Source organism: Barbus barbus (assembly GCF_936440315.1).
Source record: "Barbus barbus genome assembly, chromosome: 34".
Lineage (NCBI taxonomy): Eukaryota > Metazoa > Chordata > Actinopteri > Cypriniformes > Cyprinidae > Barbus > Barbus barbus.
The window spans coordinates 3,455,118-3,479,120 of record NC_136762.1 but is presented as its reverse complement, the minus strand read 5'-3'; the positions used below and the strand labels follow the sequence as shown (position 1 = coordinate 3,479,120).

Genomic DNA, 24,003 nt, shown 5'->3' with positions numbered 1-24,003 from the left:
ATTCAAAAGTAACATTCCCATAAAGTTTGCAAATTTATAAAATGGGATGTTTCCTTAATATGTTTTCTCTAATGTTGGCTATACCAAGATAAACGTAGGCTATTTTAAACACTTAAACAAAACTATTTATAATAACGTTTTAATATGGGAACCCTTGGTTAGCTGGAATTGAAGTGTAAGCCTATTTGTGACTCAAAACCAGTCATAAGGGTCATTTTTGCTGTACAATACATTTTGACCCATACAATGTATTGTTGTCTTTTGCTACAAATATACCTGTGCTACTTATGACTGCTTGTGTGCTCCAGGGTCACACTTTTCATTAGAAGACAGGCTTGTTTAGCTCATTTAACTAGCCTATAGTCTATCTTCTCTTTAATGTGCAGCCTATTCTCTCTGCGCCTTTGTGCTTCAGAACTTCTACATGCCTAAGATTGTTTGCCTTTGCTTTAAAACGTCAACGCAAAGGTCTTAAAGGCCTGCAAGTTTAACTTACAGTAAATGTTCCAAAGTGGTAAAGGTTGTCGTTTATGATGACGACATGTTTTCGTTTTGACAGTGTTTGCTTGTAAGCGCGCGGCGGCGGCGCAGGTAAACGCGCAGAGGATGGAGGGAGGAGCTGTTTGAAGGTATGCTCGTTTAGTTAAGGAAGACCTTCTTTACGCCCACTTTACCACAGACCGACGACTCGTTGACATTTTTGACATCAGGAATAACTTGAATGGTGTATTTGTGCATTCAGATAGCCTACTCGTTCCCAAACAGATTCAGAAGGACAGAAGTCGAGCCCCGAGGCAGGAGTTTTTGACGCACTCCAGTATGTCCGAGATAAAGAAACAAGCGAGCACAGACTCCGGTTCGAACCCCTGGGAGAGTCTGGGCAGCCCGACGCTGCTGTGGTCTCCCACCTCCGGTCTTCCTCTGCAGGACGGACTTTACACGGACGCGAGGTTCCCGGTGCAGAACATGCCTCTTCAGACCAGTGTGGTTTGGAAACGACCAAAGGTGAGCCAAAGTGCCAGCACAGCACACACCTCCCGACATCCATATGATTCCATATAATGCACATATCTGAATATTCTGACTTGTTTTTCCCAATTTAGTTTATTAAAACGTTGTGGGAATGTTGTTTTATAAATGTTTCTAAAACGTTGACATGTCCAGGTTTCTTGTCATGATTAAAAGTTACAAAAACATTTCTTACAACTTTCTATTAACTTTATTTTCCCCTAAAACATGATGTTATTTGAACGCTTAAGTTTAATATTCTAAGAGCGTTAATATAGCATCCAGTTTTCTTGGCGTGATTATTTTAAAGGTTGCAGAAACATTTCTTAGAATGTTCAAGATCAAATAACATCATAAGAACGTTTTAATACGTGAAAATATTGTTCTAAAAACGTTTTCTCTCAACATTATGAAAAAGTAGGCCTATATCAAATATTGAAGGGTTAGTTCACCAAAAAATGAAAATTGCCCGATGATTTACTCACCCTCAAGCCATATAGGTGTATATGGCTTTCTTCTTTCAGACGAATACAATCAGAGTTCTTCCAAGATTTATAATGGCAGTGAATGGGTGTTATTTTTCAACAGTCCAAAAAAGCGTATCCATCCCTAGTAAAAAAGTATCCCACATGGCTCCAGGGGCTGAATAAAGGCCTCCTGTTGTGAATCGATTCGTTTTTGTAAAAAAAAAAAATATCCATATTCAAAATTTTATCAACAGTAATCTCTAGCTTGCGCTATCGTATGCACGTTCACAATAGAACGCTGTTCCAGCAGATGACGTGCAGGTACATCTCAAAAAATTAGAATATCATGAAATATTTTTCTCCACAGCCCAGGTAAGATGCTTCTGACGTTGTCTCTGGTTCAGAAGTGGCTTGGTAGCTCTTTTCCTGAAGACGTCTGAGCGTGGAGACTCTTGATGCACTGACTCCAGCTTCAGTCCACTCCTTGTGAAGCTCTCACAAGTGTTTGAAACAGCTTTGCTTGACAGTATTCTCAAGCTTGCGGTCATCCCTGTTGCTTGTGCACCTTTTCCTACCCAAATTCTTCCTTCCGGTCAACTTTGCATTTAATATGCTTTGATACAGCACTCTGTAAACAGCCACACCTTTCAGTAATGACCCTCTGTGACTTATCCTCTTTGTGGAGGGTGTCAATGTTCGTCTTCTGGATCATTGCCAAGTCAGCAGTCTTCTCCATTATTGTGGTTTCAAAGAACAAGAGATACCCAGAATTTATACTGTAGTCATTAATTGAAACTCAAATGTAAATATTCTAATATTCTGAGATACTGATTTTTGATTTTCATGAGCTGTAAGCTCTAATCATCAAAATTAAAACAAAAAAAAACTTTTGAAATGTTTTACTTTACATATAATGAATAAAATCTAAATATATGAAAGTTTCACTTTTTGAAATAAGCTACAAGAAAAAAATTACTTTTTCACGATATTGTAATTTTTTGAGATGTACCCGTAGAACGCATGGCACCCATTCACTGCTATTATAAAGCTTGGAAGAGTCAGGGCGTTTTTAAATATAACTCTGATTGGATTCGTCTGAAAGAAGGATGGCTTGATTGATGAAGGTGAGTAAATTACGGGGTAATTTTCATTTTTGGGTGAACAATCCCTTTAATAAAGTTATAGGAACGTTACATAAACATTACTTTAAGAACGTCTCTTATTGCTGTAAGGTTTATCCATCTTTTTCTTCAATGTGGAAGTAAGCCTATGGGTGAGACTTCTGGTTCATTAGCCGTTATAGATAAATAACGAGAAGAATAACAACGTGCAGTAAACGGTAAAACCGTTTGCACTACAAACCGGTGTGTTCATAATTAAGAATATCAAGAATATCAATATCATAATTATCAATATCAAGCAGCAAAACGAACTGTTTTGTACAGCTAAAAATAGCCAGACGTGGATGAGACTGGAAGCTAGCAGTCAAGGCCCTCACCCTGGAGCTAAGGCTCCTGATCAAAGGAACAGTGCTACTAGTTACTTTAGGGTAAATACTAAATTAAAGATCTTTAAATAATAGGGTTTCAAATATTTAATGTCTTAAAGTTTATGAGTTTGGAATAATTCAGTTTTTTTCCAAGTCTCTTTTGCTCGCCTATGCTGCATTTATTTGATCACAAATACAATAAAAACAGTAATACTGTGAAATATTGTTAGAATTTTAAATAACTGTTTTCTATGTGAATACATTGTAAAATGTAATTTATTCCTATGATGTAAAATGAGATTTTCAGCATCATTACTCCAGTCATCGTCACCTTCAGAAATTATTCTAATATGCTGATTTGCTGCTCAAGAAACATTTCTGATTGTTATCAATGTTGAAAACAGTTGTCCTGCTTTATATTTTTGTGGAATATTAATTATTCCAAATGTAAAGCAAGCTGCATGAAACTGATAGTGTGCTTCATATAGTTTGAAATGTCATGCAGGATTCAGGTCTGTTTGAGTGAAGAACTGTCCAGGCTTGTGTCTGCTGAGCAGCTGCCACATACACAAACTGCCCAAAGGAGGAAACAGTTTAGAAACGGAATCTTCCTCAACTGTAATGTTTCTATTGCAGCTCTTCATTTTGCACTGTTGGTTCCTTATAAAGAACCTTTTTCAACTTGAGTCAGAATAGATTCTTTGAATCAGTGAATATAATATAAAGTTTTTTTGGGTTTTTTTTTGGTAAAATGATTCCTATTATTCCTAAGTATCATTTGACCCTAAAATGACCTTTCTTATTTTCTCCTCTTATTTTCCAGGAGATCTGTCCATTTCCTCAGTTTATTGCGGATGGAGCCACACGTATGGACATCTGCCAGGGAGTTCTGAGTGAGAATTTACTGCTGAACCACTACAACAATAAGAATTCAGACTGAGAGTAATACAGGGTCTGCAGGTTTTTGCAGGTTCTCATATAACACATCGTTTGTGCTTCATAAAAGCAGCATGTTTTGGCTCCAAATAGCTTTAGTGTTTGCTGTAAAGCTGTGGTTCTCATCTGGTGCGTCACCGGTCTGAAGCACACAAAGCTAAATGCAAGTGCAACACTTCCCATATACAGTATCTCACAGAAGTGAGTACACCTTTCACATTTTGTAAATATTTTATTATATATTTTCATGTGACAACACTGAAGAAATGAGACTTTGCTACAATGTAAAGTAGTGAGTGTACAGCTTGTATAACAGTGTAAATTTGCTGTCCCCCCAAAGTAACTAAACACACAGCCATTAATGTCTAAACCGCTGGCCACAAAAGTGAGTACACCCCTAAGTGAAAATGTCCAAATTGGGCCCAAAGTGTCAATATTTTGTGTGGCCACCATTATTTTCCAGCACTGCCTTAACCCTCTTGGGCATGGAGTTCACCAGAGCTTCACATGTTGCCACTGGAGTCCTCTTCCACTCCTCCATGACGACATCACGGAGGTGGTGGATGTTAGAGACCTTGTGCTCCTCCACCTTCCGTTTGAGGATGCCCCACAGATGCTCAATAGGGTTTAGGTCTGGAGACATGATTGGCCAGTCCATCACCTTTACCCTTAGCTTCTTTATCAAGGCAGTGGTCGTCTTGGAGGTGTGTTTGGGGTCGTTATCATGTTTGAATACTGCCCTGCGGCCCAGTCTCTGCTCCAGTATGTCACAGTATATGTTGGCATTCATGGTTCCCTCAATGAACTGTAGCTCCCCAGTGCCGTCAGCACTCATGCAGCCCCAGACCAGGGCTTTCTTGTGCATCATCTTTAGAAGAGGCTTGCTTCTGGGACGACAGCCATGCAGACCAATTTGATGCAGTGTGCGGCGTATGGTCTGAGCACTGACAGGCTGACCCCCCCACCCCTTCAACCTCTGCAGCAATACTGGCAGCACTCATACGTCTATTTCCCAAACACAACCTCTGGATATGTCGCTGGTCGACCATGGCGAGGCCTGTTCTGAGTGGAACCTGTCCTGTTAAACCGCTGTATGGTCTTGGCCACCGTGCTGCAGCTCAGTTTCAGGGTCTTGGCAATCTTCTTATAGCCTACGCCATCTTTATGTAAAGCAACAATAATTTTTTTCAGTTCCTCAGAGAGTTCTTTGCCATGAGGTGCCATGTTGAACTTCCAGTGACCAGTATGAGAGAGTGAGAGCGATAGCATCAAACTTAACACACCTGCTCCCCATTCACACCTGAGACCTTGTAACACTAACGAGTCACATGACACCGGGGAGAGAAAATGGCTAATTGGGCCCAATTTGGACATTTTCACTTAGGGGTGTACTCACTTTTGTGGCCAGCGGTTTAGACATTAATGGCTGTGTGTTGAGTTATTTTGAGGGGACAGCAAATTTACACTGTTATACAAGCTGTACACTCACTACTTTACATTGTAGCAAAGTCTAATTTCTTCAGTATTGTCACATGAAAAGATATAATAAAATATTTACAAAAATGTGAAGGGTGTACTCACTTCTGTGAGATACTGTATCTTTTCTTTTAAGGTCAAAGGTCATGCCTGCAATCAAATTCTATATATTATTTTGGTGCAAATTGATCTGTCACTTGGTAGAAGCTCATCAAATTAGACAAAAGCAAACATGGGCAGGTTGCATGATGCCCTTATGCTCAAAAACATGAATAAAACTACAGAAGATTAAAAAAGACCCAGAATCTTTTAAAATGACAAAAAGACTCTTATGCTCACCAAAACTGTATATTTATTAAAAAGAACAGTAAAATTGTGAAATATTATTTAATAAGTGTTTTCCATTGTAATTTAAAAAAAATATATAATTTATATCTGTAATCAAATCTGAATTTTCAGCATCATTACTCCAGTCCTCAGTGTCACATGATCCTTCAGAAATCATTCTAATATACTGATTTGCTTACATTGATTATTTTCAATGTTGATATTAATCAACATAGGTATTATCAAACAGTTGTGCTGCTTCATGTTTTTGTGGGAACCATACCAGTTAAAATTATGGGGTAAGTTAAATAAAAATAGAAGAAAAAAATAAATACTTTTTTTTTTTTTTTTTTTTATTCAGCAGGGATGCATTAAATTAATCAAAAGTGACCATGAAGAAAAATAAATATTTAATAAATGCAACCTTGGTGAGTAGATGAGACTTTAATGTTCAAAAACATAAAATAATCTGAATTATTCCAAACCTTTGACCATTCTTTGTTAATAAGCTATTTTAAATGTTTCATTTTTAAGAATGTTTTGTTTACTTTACGATTAACAATTTTGGTTCTCTGTTGGGTCTCCATTTAATATTAAATGTAGAAAGCCCTGAAATAAAGCAGTTAAGAACCAGCAGAGTAAACATATTTCACCACATACCATTAGAATCATTTAAAACCAAATAAAACATGTTTTAACAGGTTTAATGTGCTTTAACTTTCTCTCTCTCTCTCTCTCTCTCTCTCTCAGGTGACTGCTGGTTCTTGTCTGCGGTGGCGTCTCTATCTCTCTATCCTTCTCTTCTGGATCGTGTCATTCCCTCGGGCCAAGGCTTTCAGCTAGGCTACAACGGCTGCTTCAGTTTTCAGGTTAGTACCGCATGTTACCGTACAGAATGAGGCAGTTGTGATGGTTTTAACGGTGTCTCTCTGTCTGTAGTTTTGGCAGTATGGGGAGTGGATTAAGGTGCGAGTCGATGACCGCTTGCCGACAGAAAACGGTCAGCTGATCTATCTGCGCTCCTCAAACAAAGATGAATTCTGGAGCGCTCTACTGGAGAAAGCTTATGCCAAGTTAGTGGAATATTTGGATGCTTAAAAATGCCTGAATATCATTGCATTATATAGAATATGAATGGAAAAGTTCACCCAAAGATTTAAATTTGCTGAAAAATTACTTGCCCTCAGGGCACCCAAGATGTAGTTGAGTTTGTGTCTTTATCAGATTTGGAGAAGTGTAGCATTACATCACTTGCTCACCAATGGATCCTCTGGAGTGAATGGGTGCCGTCAGAATGAGAGTCCAAACAGCTGATTAAAAACATCACAATAATCCACAAGTAATCCACACTACATCTGAATCAGGAAAGAAATCTGCACAGACCAAGCACCATTTTCAAGCAAAAACAGTCCAAAACAACAAATATGTGGATGGATTTTGATGTGAGAAACAACAAGAGATGGACTTTTTCCCTGGAGGAAGCGTTATTATGGATTATGGACTTGTATTTTGTGTTAAAAATGCCTTAATGGTGGATTTGTTTCTGGCCTCACAAGCTGTTAACTGATGGACTGGAGTGGTGTGGATTACTTGTAGATTATTGTGATGTGTTTATCAGCTGTTTGGACTCTCATTCTGACGGCACCCATTCACTGCAGAGGATCCAAGTGATGGAATGATACATTTCTCCACAACTGTTCTGATGAAGAAACAAACATCTTTTACATCTTGGAAGGTCTGAGGGTGAGCTCTGCTTGCACATACACTGCTTTTGCTTATTTTCTGTTGTTCAGATGGTCTTTTCTGTCTCTTTCTCAGGCTGAAGGGTGGTTACAGTGCTCTGAACATGGGTTTCCCTCACGAGGCGATGGCGGACATGACAGGTGGAATTACAGAGGAGTTCATGGTGCCGTCTGACGCTCGAACGCTGGGCTCTTTCCTGCGCCCGCTGCTGCAGAAAGGAAGTCTGATCAACTGTGCCAACTCAAGGGTACGCTCTCTTCACATGTTTTATTAAGAGATTGTTCACCCAAAAATTGCAATTTTCTCATCATTTACTCTCCCTCATATCATTCCAAACCTGTCCAAACCCCGAAAGTTTTGAACAGTAGTGCACATAAATATGATTAAACAATAAAAGAACAGAGCATATCTTTTGTCTTTCCTCTCTGCTGGAATTTGTGTCTGTGATGTCGCCATATAAAATTACAGGTTTAGTAAGTTCAGCTTCCTGCTCGAGGGCACTTTAGTTACAGCTCATTTATCAAAACTTGTGGGATCGAACCTGCAACCTTTCATTTAGCAGCCCAGATCATTAACCAGCATTCCATAATGTTATTAATCAAAATGCTGTAAACATTATTGATATGAGGGGCTCGCATGTGTACGCGTGTTCTTCCCTCTTTGTTGTGTTCTTCTAGGTAAAATGATCTTTCTTGAGTTCCAGGAAAGAGTTTTCTTTTGACAGGTGATGTTTTGTGAAGGTATTCTATTGTCTTGTGTGTTTGTGTTTGTGCAGGGCCCCCTTGAGAAGAGCAATGAGTTTGGGATTTTGTTCAGACATGCCTACTCCGTGACCGGTTTGGAGACGGTGAGGGGGAAATGTTACCGTGGGTGTTTTCTCTCTCTCTGTCATTGTCTGTCTGGCAAAGCAGCTCTTGATTTGTTTCATTAGTGTCAGCGTTCAGCCAGAGGGCGCCGTCAGCTTAAATAACTACAGAACGGCACACCTCTAGTATTTCTGAGAAAGCTGTATGTACTGTATTGCTGTCCCAATTCACATACTTCAGTCTGAATCAGAATGCAAGATAAGAAACAGTGCCTCCCGAATCATACTATATGATAAAAGATCCTCCCAGCTGACAAAAGAAATGTTTTGCTAACGTTCCCTTTTAAGTTATGAAAATGTTTTTTCTGAATATTCTCTGAAACTTTTTTCTTGCCGATGTGAAAGATAGAGGAACATTCCATTTAGTCATTTTGCAAATATTATGCGAATGTTACATTTAAATGTTATCTGAACATTCTGAAACAAGTATCCAACTAACAGTGTTTTTAAAAAGTTATATAAACGTTTGGACAAAACGTTCTTAAAGTAATGTTTATGGAATGTTCTTATAACTTTATTATTATTTGATACACCATCTCGTGTTATTAGAACAACAATTTCTGAACGTCCTCATGATGTTATTTGTACTAGATGAACATTATAAAGAGGTTTTTTTGGTAACTTTTCAATGGTGTTCTAATCGCGACATTTTAATGTTCTTAGAATATTAAAAATAAACGCTTCAATTAAATTATATTTTGGGTGAAACTAAAGTTAGTAGAACTTTGTGTGAAATGTTTTTGTAACCTTTAAAAAAACATTATAATCACAAATGAATGTTAAATGTTACTGGGAGAATGTTTGTTGATAACTTTGAGAGAACCTTGCCAGAATGTTTTTAAGGGAACAGTTAATTTTATTATTTTGCAAACATCATGGGAATGTGCAATTTGAACGTTCTCAGAATATTATTATTTTTTAAGTATTAACATTTAAAAATGTTACATGAACATCCAACTAAAATGTATTTCTCTGAGGTGTGTAATTAGCTGAATGTTTTTGTGTGCGCGCAGCGCCTTCTAAAGGCCAATGGGTCAGAATACACCTCAAACAGCTGGAAGACAAACACAGCAAGTCCTGCAAACATCACTGCTCTTCAGACTGAGTCTGATTCATGTGTGTTTCAGGTCAAGACTTCGGTCAGTCAAGTTGAGCTGGTGCGGATCAGGAACCCATGGGGTAATACTGAGTGGGAGGGGCCTTGGAGTGACAAAAAAGGGTGCGAAACACTGTTATATGAACGTGAATACATAAATATATATAATTTTATTGCAAGTAACAAACCTTTTTTTTTTTTTATTAGTCTTTTATGCTCTTATGCTCATCAAGGCTACACTGATTTGATTAAAAGTACAGTAAAAACAGTAATATTGTGAAAGCTTATTACAATTCTAATTTGCTGCTCAAGAAACATTTATTATTATTATCAATGTTGAAAACAGTTGTGCTGCTTCATATTTTTATGGAAACCGTAATCTATTCAGGATTCTTTGATGAATAGAAAGTTCAAAAGAACAGCATTTATTTGAAACAGGAATCCTTTGTAACATTATAAATGTCTTTACTGTCACTTTTGATCAGTTTAATGCATCCTTACTGAATAGACATATATGTATGTATTTAGCTATAGTTTTGGGATAAATCTTTCCTAAGATATCTCAAAAAATTATAAATGATGTAAATATTACACATTAGATCAAATGCAAAACATATAAAACAATAGAAGTCCATGATATTTTGTTTTGATAGCCAAGAAAATGTTTAGCCAGGTGTGTATTTTTTGTGTTTAATAATTTGTGTAATGTGTGTGTTTAGGATGGAGTGGAATATGGTGAGCGCTGAAGAGCAGCAGCGTGTGCAGAGAAAACAGCATGAAGATGGGGAATTCTGGTGAGCCGGCTTCTCTCTGATTGGCTGACTCATAATCAGACTCATCTCTGATTGGTTTAGATGGCCGATAGCAGGCTCATTGTTGTCTCTCTCTTGCCATCAGGATGTCTCTGGCAGATTTCTGCCAGAACTTTGACACGATAGAGGTTTGTCACCTGAGCGAAGACACGCTGAATGAGAGAGGAGTCAAAAATCCCTGGAAATGTACTTCGCATCACGGACGCTGGATTCCTCAGCAAGGTACATTAGCATCACTGGTCACACACATACACAAATATCATGCCGCTTCAAAAGAAGAACTAGTCAGTGTATTGTACTCACATGTTTGTGTTTGTAGGGCCTCCTCAGTACAATTTGACCCTGCTGGAGGAGGACGATGACCCCAGTGACCCTGAACTAACGTGCTCATTCCTGCTGGCGCTCATGCAGAAACACACCCGTCAGAGAGGAATGATGTTCCCCGTCGCGCTGCACATATACAAGGTTTCACTCATGTGTTTCAAATGTGTATTATTGGACATGCAAGTTGCAATGTGATTAGTTGGCTTTATCAATTTCGCTGGGAAACGGATGTTTACAATTTCCCAGACTGCTAATATATTTATTATATATCGTGCTGCAACAGTTTTATTGAGAATTTAGCTCCATCAAAATACAGCATGTGGGCACAGAGAGGCAAACAAATCTAATAATAAATGTACATTTTGCATGTTCAGAAGAAGTGAGCTGCCCTGTCATGCAAAAAACAGGTTTGTGTAAGTAAATTGCTCCGTGCAAAGAAAGAGAAGTTATGGGAACCTGGTATTTATTTTTTCATGTGTCTAATAGACATGAACAAGTTCTTTGAAAAACATCTATAACCTTTGAAACATGTCTAGTCTTCATGCTCTATGTTGACTATGGTTTCAATAAAAATAAACATACATTTGCATAAAGCATCCATATTTGTCCATGCTCATGTTGATTAGAGTATTAAAAACTTGAAAAGTATTAATTTAAGATACATTTAGAACAAATAAAAATGTGCGATTAAGTTGCGATTAATCTCGAGTTAACTCATGACACTCATGCGATTAATCGTGATTAAATATTTTAATCGATTGACAGCCCTAATATATATAATAATATATAAATATACATATATGTGTGTGTGTGTGTGTGTGTGTGAGTGTGTATATATATATATATATATATATATATATATATATATATATATATTATATAAAAAGAAAAGAAAAAGATAAATCTAGGTATTCTGCGATCATTCTGACATGATTTGAGTATGTTAGTTTCACTTGACTGTGTGTCTCTGTCTGATGTTTGTGATCAGGCCCAATCCGAGCGTGATTTCCTCTCCTCTCGGGCCGTGTCTCAGTTGAGTCTGGTGCTCAGCACTACTAAAGACCTTGGTTACGTCCCACGGCGGGAGCTGGTGATTCGCGGTCGCCTGGCGCCCGGTCATTACATCATCATTCCCAGCACTTCCGAGATCAGTCAGGAGGGAGAATTCCTTCTGAGAGTCCTGACCGAGAAAGTAAACAAAACCACGTGAGTGAAGACCGCCCACATGCAGGAGAATCACAAAAGAGATCTCCTGACAATCTTGTTTGACAGCAATGGGATTAAATATAGAACAAATCTCGGGTGTTCATTCTGAGAAACAGACCCCAGTAATCTCATGCACACAACTCATATCGTCTCAAACTTTGCTTAGATTTGACAGGATGGAAAGGCTACGATCAAATGTCAGAAATCACAATATGAAACTAAAACATTTCCACCAAGAGCAAATGATCTGAGCTGCTGTGCTATTTTAGTATTATGTATGTACTACTAATGTATTTTAATATGAAAGTTATTTTATAATTAATGAATAATATTATATGGTTTTCTCTTTTAATTTAAATGCAGTTAATATAAAAATTCTTATTATTCAAAGTTTATATATTTTCAATTTTATTTAAAGTTTTAGAATGTGCCTTTATCTTTTGCATTAGCTTTTTTCTCAAATATTTTTATTTAGCTCTATTTTATTCAAGTTAAACTTGTGTATTTCAGTTAGTTACTAATGCAACTTTTTAAGTTCATGTTTTTTTTTTGTCTAGTATTTCTTCATTCACTTCATTTTAATTAAAATAATTTTTAATAGTTCTAGTTAGCAATAACAACACTGCTGAGCTGCTATTCACACTAATGCTACACTTCTATGCTCGTACTATATGACGGTATTTTGTGGCTGTTTTTATTTCCCATAATGAGTTTTATGAGAAACATGAGACAAAATAAATACTTAAATGAAACAAAACTGAGAACTCCAAAAGCTGTCTTTATTTTTGGAGGTAAAATCCCAGATAACATGGAACATTCTGGCAAGGTTCTCTCAAAGTTCTAAACAAACGTTCTTCCATTAACATTAATAGAAAAATGAACTGGTCTTTAATAATGTTCTCAAGACAACAGCACAAAAACATTTATAGGCTATATTATTCACAGGATGTTTTTTTTACATCCCATGTTTGTCACTACTTTCGAGTGACATTTCAAAAGTAACATTCTCATAATTTTTAAAAACATAAAATGGAATGTTTCCTCAACATTTTAAAACCTGGACTGTTTGTGAAAATTCAGAAATAATGTTTTCATGACTTGTCGGGAACATTAGCAAAGCATGCTTTACTTTTTTCTTTATTTTAACATAATAAATTGCTACATATGTCAATATATGTGTGTTTGCAGAGCTGGTGAGAGACCAGGAGTAGATGCAAACTCCATTACACCGGTAAAACCGAGAAGTTGATCTAGTTTCACTGCTTTGATCATTTATTATCACTGGGTCCATTTAATTGTTGGTTTTAAATTGTTTCTGCGTCTCTCTCTGTGTGTGTGTAGCCAATGTCTCCACGTCTCGCAGGTCTGCCATCTGTAAATGAAGCCAGAGATCTCTTTGTCAAACACTGTGTCAAGGTAAAAAAACCACCTTACAGTGCTATTGAGTTTGTGCATGTATTTCTAAAGCTAATATGTAGCTCTAATGTCATATGCATGTGAATGTTTACGTGTGTTGTCTATAGGGGCCTTACTGTAGCCCTTTGGATCTGTATAACCTGCTGACTGAAGTCATTGCCAAAGGAGGTGAGAACATGTTTATTCACAAGCTGTTTTTCATCTGTTCACTTCTCTTTTTTTCTACATTTGCATTTCAGTGTTACATGTGGTTTGCAGGAGAAGCTGTGTTCGCTGTGCCGTTATAATGCAATTCTTTTCATTAGTTCTGCTAGCAGAGTTGAAAACCATGCAGTAAGTGATGTGGTAACCCGTGAGGAAGTGAGGTGTATGATATTGTTTCTGTTTCCTGTTTCCTGCCCGGTCAGTCTTTGCAGGTAGCGAGAAGCAGCTGAGTTTGGAGCACTGCAAGAGCTTCGTGGTGCTCATGGATGTATCCTCCATAGCTAGTGCACTTCTGATATACACTGTCCTAACAAACGCACTGGTTAGTGTGCATGGACACACAACAGAACTAGATAAACCACTAAACATTGAATTTAAATGACTAAATCTTTAAAGGGTTACTCCACTGCAAAATGAAAATACCCCCATGTCGTTCCAAACCAGTAAAAGCTTCGTTCGTCTTCGGAACACAATTTAAGGATGAAAACCGGGAGGCAAAAAGTATTTTTTAAAAGTATTCTCGTCGCTTCATTAAATTCAGATTGAACCACTGATGGCAAATGGACTATTCTGACGATGCTTTTCATACTTTTCTGGGCCTCGACAGTGCAATTTACCATGCAGTCAATGGGACAGTCACAAGCCTCCCGGTTTTCATCCAAAACATCTTAAATTGTGTTCCCGAAGACGAACGAAGCTTTTACTGGTTTGGAACGACATGGGGTTAAGTGATTAATGACTCAATTTAGATTTTGGGGTGGAGTAACCCTTTAAGAATGCATGGCTAGCATGCTTGAAATCTACTCTTACAATTTCTGCTGTATGCAGTATGAATACTTAGCACAGAATACAGATTTTCTGTTTGCACATAAATTATAAAATTGCAGATAAATTGTGCAATATAAAACTAGTGTGGTAAACTCGATCCTGCATTTCTAGTGTGATGAATCTTCTTGCATTAATATCAGTTTTTGATTGTTAAAATCTCATTTCTGACTTATTATTGTATTGGGATGCCATAGGTTTAGACAAAAACTATTTTTATGCAAAAATGTTTGGAATTATTATGATTTTTAAAATGTTTAAAAAAATGTCTTTTCTGTTCACCAAGGCTGCATTTATTGAATAAAAAATATGGCAAAAACAATTTAAAATAACTTTTCTATTTGAATATATTTTGAGATGTAAATTATTCCTGTGATGCGCAGCTGAATTTTCAGCATCATTACTCCAGTCTTCAGTGTCACATGATCCTTCAGAAATCATCCTAATATACTGATTTGCTGCTCAGGAAACATTTCTGATTATTATCAATGTTAAAAATAGTTGTGCTGCTGAATATTTTTGTGAAAACTGTGATACATTGAATTTTTCAGGATTCTTTGATGAATAGAAAGGTCAAAAGAGCACCATTTAAAACAAATAGAATCTTTTGTAACATTATAAATGTTTTTATTGTCACTTTTGATCTTTGTTAAACAAAAGTTTAATTTCTTGAAAAATAAAATAAAAGCACTAACCCAAAACCTTTGAATGGTAATTTTGAATGGTAGCAGTTTTCAAAACTGATAATAATCAGAAATGTTTCTTGAGCAGTAAATCAGTATATTAGAATGATTTCTGAAGATCATGTGACACTGAAGACTGGAGTAATGATGCTGAAAATTCAGCTTTGATCAGAGAAATAAATTACATTTTACAATATATTACAACTGAAAAGAGTTATTTTAAATTGTAATAATATTTCACATTTTAACTGTTTTTATTTTGATCAAATAAATGCAGACTTGGTGAGCAGAAGAGACTTCTTTCAAAAATGTTCAAAAATTCCAAACTTTTGACCGGTACTAGTGTAACATGCAACAGTTCGTATCACATTCTATTTCTAAGAATAGTATGGAGTGTGTTATGCGGTATATATGCTAGTATTTCATTCTCATCGTAGCGGATGTCTTATCTCAGTAGCCGCAGGTGGATGTGGGTGTGTCTGGTATTTTATGGTGCGTTTCACAAGAATTGATAAGATTGGGTGGAGATTGGAATGTCACCTTAACACGTCCAATCAGAGCCAAGGAATGGGACGACTCGACTTGACAGAGTTCCAGGCATTGTGGGAAAAACTTTGGAAGTGGACGGTGAGATATTTGTCTGTCTGCAGTATTTTAATGCACGTAGGGTGTGTATGATTACAATGAGGACGAGACTGTAGAAGGTGAAGCAGTGTGTTTTCATGTCACATGACTGATTGAATCATATAGTGCATTCAAGTCATGTTACAAAGATCATTTACGAGTTGAATTATGAGTGGGAAATGTTTAAAACTAAGCCCAAAGATACCTAGTTGCCCAAAGTTTGTTGAAATTAATGAAATTATTTCTTTAATTTACAATAAATACTAAGTATATATAAAATATTCAAATAAAATATACTCAAATATATACATATATATTTGTTTTTGTAATTATAATAAAAATTTTATATATATATATATATATATATATATATATATATATATATATATATATATATATATATAAAATTTTAATTATAATTTAATTTATTTGTATTTACTATAAAATTATATATATATATATATATATATATATATATATATATATATATATATATATATATATATTATTATTATTATTTTTTATTTTTTATTTTTTTTATATATATATATATATATATTTCATTTATATATATATATATATATATATATATATATATATATATATATATATATATATATATATATATATATATATAATTTAATTCTATTGCATATAATGCATGTACAAAATATGATAGGACTGTACAATTATGATTGAATATATTAAAAATATATATTTTACATTTTTATTTTTCATTATTATTGCTTTTATTATTATTGTTATTATTATAGTAAATTACAAAATATATTTATTATAAAATATTAAAAGTATAAATATATGTAAAATCTATATGATTAGATATAATATATTTTGTGTTTTCCATTTAATATTATTTTATAGTAAATATAACTAAATTATATATTTAATTAATGTATGTATAATGTTTTAATTTACAGTTCCTTCCTAAATAAATAACGTAAAAAAGCTAAAACACTTTACTCATCAATTTGTAGTAACTGATTTTTAAAAAATCTTGTAGAAAAGGTCTAACTATTGCTTGAAGGCATGGATTAATATTCATGACTATGTCTTAGATTAAATAAAGGCTGGATTCTGTGATTATTCAACCGTCTGTCTGTGTTTTTATAGGGTATCTTTATGACATTCGACAAAAACAAGAACCAGGCGCTGGATTATCTAGAAATCCCACCCGCTCTGACAGCAGCAGGTGAAACCTATGACACACACTTACTCACACACACACACAAATGCAAGTATGAGCATGAACACACACCCTGTACATGCAAATGCATTCATTGACGCAACACTTATTGAGAATGAACACACACTGTGAAACACTCTCCCACACACACACACACACCCAGCTGTCCGGAGAGAAACCTGTTCATTCATCTGCTGTCGAGAGTCTGAACACATTGAGAGGAATGCTGATGATCAGGTTGATCTGAGCTCGTCTGCTCTGGTCTAGGCATTCGGGTGGATGAATTCATAATTCAGCTGATAGGCCTGCGCTACACGGAGCCGGATATGACCGTCAGCTTCCCAGGATTCCTCTTCCTGCTCATGAAACTGGACTGCATGATGCGTAAGAGAGCACACAAATCAAAGTCATATTAAACAGTTACTGCAAAGCACCACAAATAAACCCACACTTAAAGATGTAGTAAATAATTAAATACACCCAGTTCCAAATGTATATTACTTGTTTGTTTCCTGGAACACAAAAGGAGACTTTTTGACCAATATTGTAGTCTTTTTCTGCTCTTTAAATGAAAAAATGAGCAGGATATTCCTTAAATATATATATAAAAAAATAATAAGCATCATGAGGGTGAACTGCAGGATTATTAGAGTAAAAAAAAAACATAAAACAACTTTTGTTACAATAGAAAAAAAACCTTAAACTAATTTTATCTCATCTAGTTGCCAAGGCAACATTTTCAGTTTACAATAATAAAAATAAAAGGTAATAAGTTTGAAACTGTATATATGCTTTTTAAAAAATGTAATAGAAATGACTAAAACAAACAACAAAAAGACTAAAACGTTAGCTAAAATGAAAATGAAAACATAAAATATAAAGATAAAAACTGTATTTTAAATGTACACTGTCAGAAATGTTTTAGACTTTCTACTTCAAAATTTCTGACGGAAAATTGTTTCTACACCAATGTTCTTTCAGTTTATGAATGAAAAAAATAAAATAAATAATAATCATTTATATCTGCCTATCTATCTACATATATGTCTTTGTTTTCAGGCAAGTTTCAGGCGTTTGATATGACAGGGATGGGAATGATTTCAGTAAACTGCAGACAGGTAAGAACATGAAACACATGAGAGCGTTGAGTCCTCACACACACACACACACACACGTTTACTTAGCTATCTAAATGGGGACATCCCATAGGCGTAATGGTTTGTATACTGTACAAACTGTATGTGCTATTGCCCTACACCTAAACTTGGCCCTCACAGGAGACTTTCTGCATTTTTACAATTTCAAAATAACTTTTAGTTTATTTTTAAACCCGTTTTACAAATTTTTGGAGATTTTGTCAGGTTTACCTCACTTTAGGGTACAAATTTGTCCCCAAAATATGGTTAAGTAGGTACACACACACACACACACACTCAATATTTCATCCTCTAAACCTCTTTGATATTCAGCCTGGCTGATCCAGCCCTCTTTAGTTCTTCTTAACCATCTCTATGCAACATGACTGACAGATATTACGAGAGTCAGAGCTGAGTTATTATCTAGTGAAAAATGTGATTCATTTACTGTGCGCCAAATGAATATTTGTTTTTTCTCTTGATTTGTAGTTCCTGCACATGACCATGTACAACTGATTCCAGAGCAGCTGCAGGGAAACAGCTCTACATTTGCTTTGTTCTGTATAAACAGATCGTTCCAGGAGTGGAAGCTGATTGGTCAATCATTTATATCTGTCTATCGATCTACATATGTCTTTGTTTTCAGGCAAGTTTCAGGCGTTTGATATGACAGGGATGGGAATGATTTAAGCTACAATACCATAAATTCTATATTAATAGATATGACGCAAAACACTGCTACTTTATCACTGCACAGCACCTATAGAGATAAACTATTAACCTTTTTTTTTGTTTCCTGCTTTACTGCTTCTAGTGGGCAGATGTCAATTAATGAATTTGCTTAATAAATATAATATTGTTCAAGAAAATTGGTGTAATATCTTTATTAGTATCCATAATAAAATAAAATGAGATAAATGTTTATTTTAGATCATTTTATTTTGATATTTTCATTTTTTTATATTATAATTTATTTTATTTAGCATTATAAATGATAAATAAATATTGTAAAATAATTACACTATTATAATAATACGAATAATAAATCATATTTATTCTGACATAATAAATATTACATATTTTGACATAATATATTTTTTAACATTTATGTTATTTAACACTATATTCAAGTTGGTATTATATAAAAATAACAATTTAATAATTTGATTTTTAATAGAATTTTATTTTGGTATTTTTATTCAAAAATACAATTTTATCATGTAATTATTTTATTTAAAAAAATAGTATTAGGAATAATTAATTATAAGAAGAATGATACAAATAAATAATAAATATTCTGACAAAAGTAATACAATTATAACAATTAAATAATTTAGAATTTTATGGAATTTTATTTTGATAAATAATAAATATTCTGACAATTTTCAGATCAATTTTAGACCATTTTTGTTGTTTAACTAAACCAAATGTTCCTCATTTAGGTCATATGAATACTGATAGTAATTTTCAAATGTGTTGTTCCACTTGTCTCTGGAGGCATGTCCTGTTAATATTTATTGCAGTGGGAACTTTTGGGAAAGGGAAGTGGTGTGTGGCCAAGTCTGGTGACCCATACTCAGAATTTGTGCTCTGCCTTTAACCCATCCAAGTGTACATACAGTAGTGAACATACAGTAGTGAACATACACTCGGAGCAGTGGGCAGCCAATGCTGCAGCGCCCGGGGTGCAGTTGGGGGTTTAGTGCCTTGCTCAAGGGTCTCACCTCAGTCGTGGTATTACTAGAGACTTGAACCCACGACCTTCAGGTTACAAGTCCAACTCGCTATCCATTAGGCCACGACTGCCCGCTTTTTTTTGAGAGCATGCATGAGTGGGAAATATGCCAGATAATGAATTGTGTATAGACCGGATCAGTTCAGGATTCTTAAGTTTTGGGTCTGTAACATGTCCCAGCTATGATTTTTAACATGAATTGCAAAACATTAAATGATTCAAATAAGCGACTGATTTGTATTTGAATCTTATGGATAATAGAGGAGATAATTCAGGCTTTCCTGTAGCTCAAATAGTAGAGCATGGCGCTAGCAACGCCAAGGTCATGGGTTCGATTCCCAGGGAAAGCAAGAGCTGATCAAATGTAAAAACTGTAACTTGAATGCCATGTAAGTCGCTTTAGATAAAAGCGTCTGCTAAATGCATAAATGTAAATGTAGAGGAGATGATATTACAGATAAAGCTCAATATCAATCATTGGGGATGTGTTCGAGGTAATGCTCTGGATTTGGGTGTCATGAACAATGTAAACAGCAGCGTATGGCTGATGCGCTCATCTGTCTAATGTTGACCCACTTCATGTCCCCTGTGACAGACGCCATGAAATATTAATGTTAGGATTAAGCAGCTTATAGCTGTCAGACAACCAGACTAGTTTAACCACAATAAATTCAAGTCATAAACATTCATGCGTTTTTCACCAAACAATGTGTGTTATTTTAACTGCATAGAGTTGAATTCAGATGAAAGTTAGAAAAACAACGCAACCGGCTGGTGAGTGTTTTGTGGAAAGTGTATGAATAATACATCAACTCTTTCTGTTTGTGTGAGTGTGTAAAGTTAGAAGATACAGGTTACACTTATACACTGTACAAGCCAAAAACAAGTGACGTTAAATTGAAATTTTCTATTCACTGCTTTTGATTATATTTTCATATAGTAATAAATCTTTATATACTTTGTATAGATAGATTTTAAGTATAATAGAAAGATAGATCAGTAGAAAGACTCTTGGTAATATATATATAAAAAATTTCATTAAATTATAATCTAATATGTTTAGTATATAATATATCTAGCTACATAAATTAATAGTAAATAAGAATGATATTTATTGTATTCGTTAATTTGAAACCACTAGTGAAATTCGGTATTATATAAAATATATTTATATATTGTAAGTATTATTTTAATAATAGAAAGATTGATAGAAAGAATTTGGTAATATATAAACTATTTTTAATTAAATTATAATCTAATATTATTTAAGGGGAAAGCAAGTGGTGTGTGGCCAAGTATGGTGACCCATACTCAGAATTTGTGCTCTGCATTTAACCCATCCTAGTGTACACTCAGTAGTGAACATACACCCGGAGCAGTGGACAGCCAATGCTGCAGCGCCCGGGGAGCAGTTGGGGGTTTGGTGCCTTGCTCAAGGGTCTCACCTCAGTCATGTATTGAGGGTGGAGAGAGTACTGGTTATTCACTCCCCCCACCTACAATCCCCCACCTACAATCCCTGCCGTACCTGAGACTCGAACCCACAACCTTCAGGTTACAAGTCCAACTCTTTATCCATTAGGATAATTAATATATTATATGTAAAATATATAACTAAATAAATCATAAATAAGAATAATAATTATTTTATACATTTTATATATTATAAGGCAACTAGTGAAAAAGCGAGTGAAATTTGGTAGTATATAAATATATTTATATAATATTTTAATAGTACATACATTCATATATCATATATAAATGTAAGTATTAAGCATATATATATATATATATATATATATATATGTAGGTGTGTGTTAAATGTAAACAAGTAAATAAATTATACATATATAATCCATTTATTTATATATAATTGTTATATAGTTTAAAAAATAATAAGATATAAATAGATCAAATTCAATGTATTTATACAAATACACAGTGTTTCACATTTAAAAAAATCCTTTCAAAAAAACTTTACATTTTTTATTTGTATTAGATATAATTAATCGTCAGATTTTCAGACTTCTGAAGCCCACTGTGAATATGTTAATACAAAATTCACATATCCAATCTAAAAATACTACCCCCTGACCAGGGGGCTGTTTCATTAAACAAGTTTACCAAACAAGCCAGGCTTATTTCAGTTATTCTGACTTATTTTGAACCAAATCAACTGACAATAAGTCTGACTAACTTAAATAAGCATGGTTTATTTGGTAAACTTGTTTTATGAAACAGGCCCCAGATTAGCCAATTGGGTGGAGCTAAAATCGGATATCTTCTGAATAAGTAAACCAGACTTTTAAATATTCATGAGTTTCCCGGGCCTACTACCTCCTCCTCAGTGGGAGCGGCGCGTCTCCTACTCCATTTTTGTCAGACGGGTGGAGGAACGCTCTCTCGTCGTGGACACTGTCAGTCCACGCGGCGGATACTTCATACCGAGCAACAAAGGCTTCGAGAGCGATTACTGCAGTCTGTTTTCTGTTGGTTTTCGTCTAGGAAGAGTCTTTACGGTGCTCTCGGGTGTCTGACATGGTAGATTATCACGCCACAAATAATCAAATTCAGTATTCATTGGGCGGACAACAGAGCTACATGGAGCAGGAGAACGACTGGGACCGGGACTTGCTGCTGGATCCGGCCTGGGAGAAACAGCAGAGGAAGGTAAGAGCTTCTGAAAGGGGCCTATGCGATGCGATATTTGCGCGTAGAACACGTTTTAGTCGTCTCAGTATCGCTAGTCTGCTTTTATACGCGCTTCGAATGTTACAATGTTTCGCGGGTTTCGAACGTTACAGTGTTACAATGTTTCAGTCTGCTGCTGCCTTTTTCCCCTCTGTTCTTACTCAAAGCGACATTTAGACTCCTAGTTACAGCCAGACATCCGGATTTAAAATGGCAGTAGCTAGATATCACAGCACGGGAGCTTAAAATAACTGCATTATGCTGTTTCTGGAGTTTATCGGCTGTTCTGGAGAGGAAAGATAAACTAAAAAGGAACGTATGACGCGCGTTCTCGTTTGGAATTCACTCTGTGGTGTTTCTGTGCAAAACCTGACTGATAGTGAGTGTTCTAGTGTTTTATGCACATGAATTATGGCAAGGAATATTGAGGAATGCTCAGAGGACGTTTTTGGGTGTGTGTCTTTTGGGGCAAAGACAGGCTTGACTGATTTGCATTTTTGGTGTGACAGGCGGCTATTGGAGAGAGTTTGAGAAGGGAAGGTCAAACTTTGATAGGAAAAATAATTAATTATTAATCCACCAGAGCCCCTTCAGTAAACACACAGGCACACACACATAAATCACATGTATATAGACACAGCCACCGGCCTTCAGACCCCAGAGGTGTGACGGACCCATAAATGGGGCATTTATTTGAGAAAGTCAAGTAGAGGAGGAGATTGGCTGAACTCTTGAGCTCCTCTACCTTTCTATACTTGTTTGGTTACGCTTGTGAAGCCAAATATCTAGAAAGCAGAGTGGCCTTCCAATTTGTACACTATGGATTTCAGCAGCTAAAATGAATTTAAACCACATTGCCGATGTCTATTACTATATATTATGCATAAAATATCAGTGAATAGTTGTCACATCTGTGTCTTTGACAGTACTAGACTCTAAACGACACAAAAAGTGTGGCTCACACTTTTTTTAGCCAATCAGAAATGCCCACCGAGTTGGTGCTATCTGATTGGCTGACACATTTTTGGAATGCAGGGTTTTAGAGAGCAGGTTTGTGGTTGGGGTTTATCTAATTAGTTATGTTTGGTATTGCGTTCTACCATTTTGCTTTTACAAGTCCTGCAAGTATGTAGTATGTTTACTATGCATAGTTTATTTACTATTTTACTATTGACAGAATGTGCATGGAAGACCCTATCCAACAGTGCAATTTCCATTGCATTTTGACTTGACTCTCCATTTCCAGTGTCTAAAGTTTTAAAATCTTTAATTCCAAAAGTTATTGGTTAGATTAAGGCTTAATTATTATAAGTGGCATAATTATAGCAAGGGCCAGGACCAATGCAACTAGGTTAACACTTTTGTGTGTGTGTTAAATAATGGCACTAATACCAGTAAATTGACCACTTCAAACCAAAAAAAGTAATCTTTTTGCATGATTTGTTTAAATACTCTCTTCTCATAAATGTTGTGTCCAAAAGTGGAACTCCAACAAATGCATGTGCAACAAGGCCAGATGCAGCTAGGAGTCTTTAGTAGATCCTGACAGTAGTTTTTGATGCCAAAAGAGGGTTTGCGATGGCGCAAGCGGTTCGTAATTCTGGCTCAATATATGCCATTTCTGTACTACTACTGGCACTAAATAGAATTGCAGAAATAATTACTGTTATCAAACAGGTTTCACACTCAGATTATCTGTTATTGACCCTTTTCTCATTTCCGTGGTTCTTAGAAAC

The 24,003-nt window shown here is 35.5% G+C and overlaps 2 protein-coding genes across 4 annotated transcripts in view; both read left to right on the top strand.

Moving 5' to 3' along the window:
* The first annotated feature begins 667 nt into the window (after window positions 1-667).
* LOC306854536 (calpain-9) lies at window positions 668-18,738 on the top strand. 2 transcript variants are annotated; one of them, XM_079392659.1, is made up of 20 exons: window positions 668-1,005; window positions 3,788-3,857; window positions 6,454-6,572; window positions 6,643-6,776; window positions 7,522-7,693; window positions 8,222-8,293; window positions 9,439-9,530; window positions 10,127-10,201; window positions 10,305-10,441; window positions 10,539-10,684; window positions 11,532-11,749; window positions 12,938-12,980; window positions 13,091-13,165; window positions 13,273-13,333; window positions 13,573-13,637; window positions 15,436-15,504; window positions 16,633-16,711; window positions 16,973-17,089; window positions 17,765-17,823; window positions 18,331-18,738. In XM_079392659.1, the coding sequence occupies exons 1-20, from the start codon at window positions 820-822 to the stop codon at window positions 18,355-18,357; spliced, it is 2,016 nt and encodes a 671-aa protein (XP_079248785.1). In that variant the 5' UTR covers window positions 668-819; the 3' UTR covers window positions 18,358-18,738. The 2 variants fall into 2 exon arrangements, with proteins under 2 accessions (XP_079248785.1, XP_079248786.1); XM_079392660.1 differs by having other exon boundaries at window positions 754-1,005; window positions 1,843-3,857; window positions 18,331-18,703.
* Window positions 18,739-21,893: 3,155 nt separating this feature from the next.
* Window positions 21,894-24,003, top strand: part of actn4 (actinin, alpha 4) — a 47,911-nt gene continuing 45,801 nt past the window's right edge. The window contains exon 1 of one of the 2 annotated variants that reach the window (XM_079392556.1): window positions 21,894-22,246. In XM_079392556.1, coding sequence (XP_079248682.1) covers window positions 22,115-22,246 — 132 coding nt within the window. In that variant the 5' untranslated portion in view covers window positions 21,894-22,114. The remainder of the gene's footprint in view (window positions 22,247-24,003) is intronic. The other variant, XM_079392555.1, reaches the window with a different exon arrangement.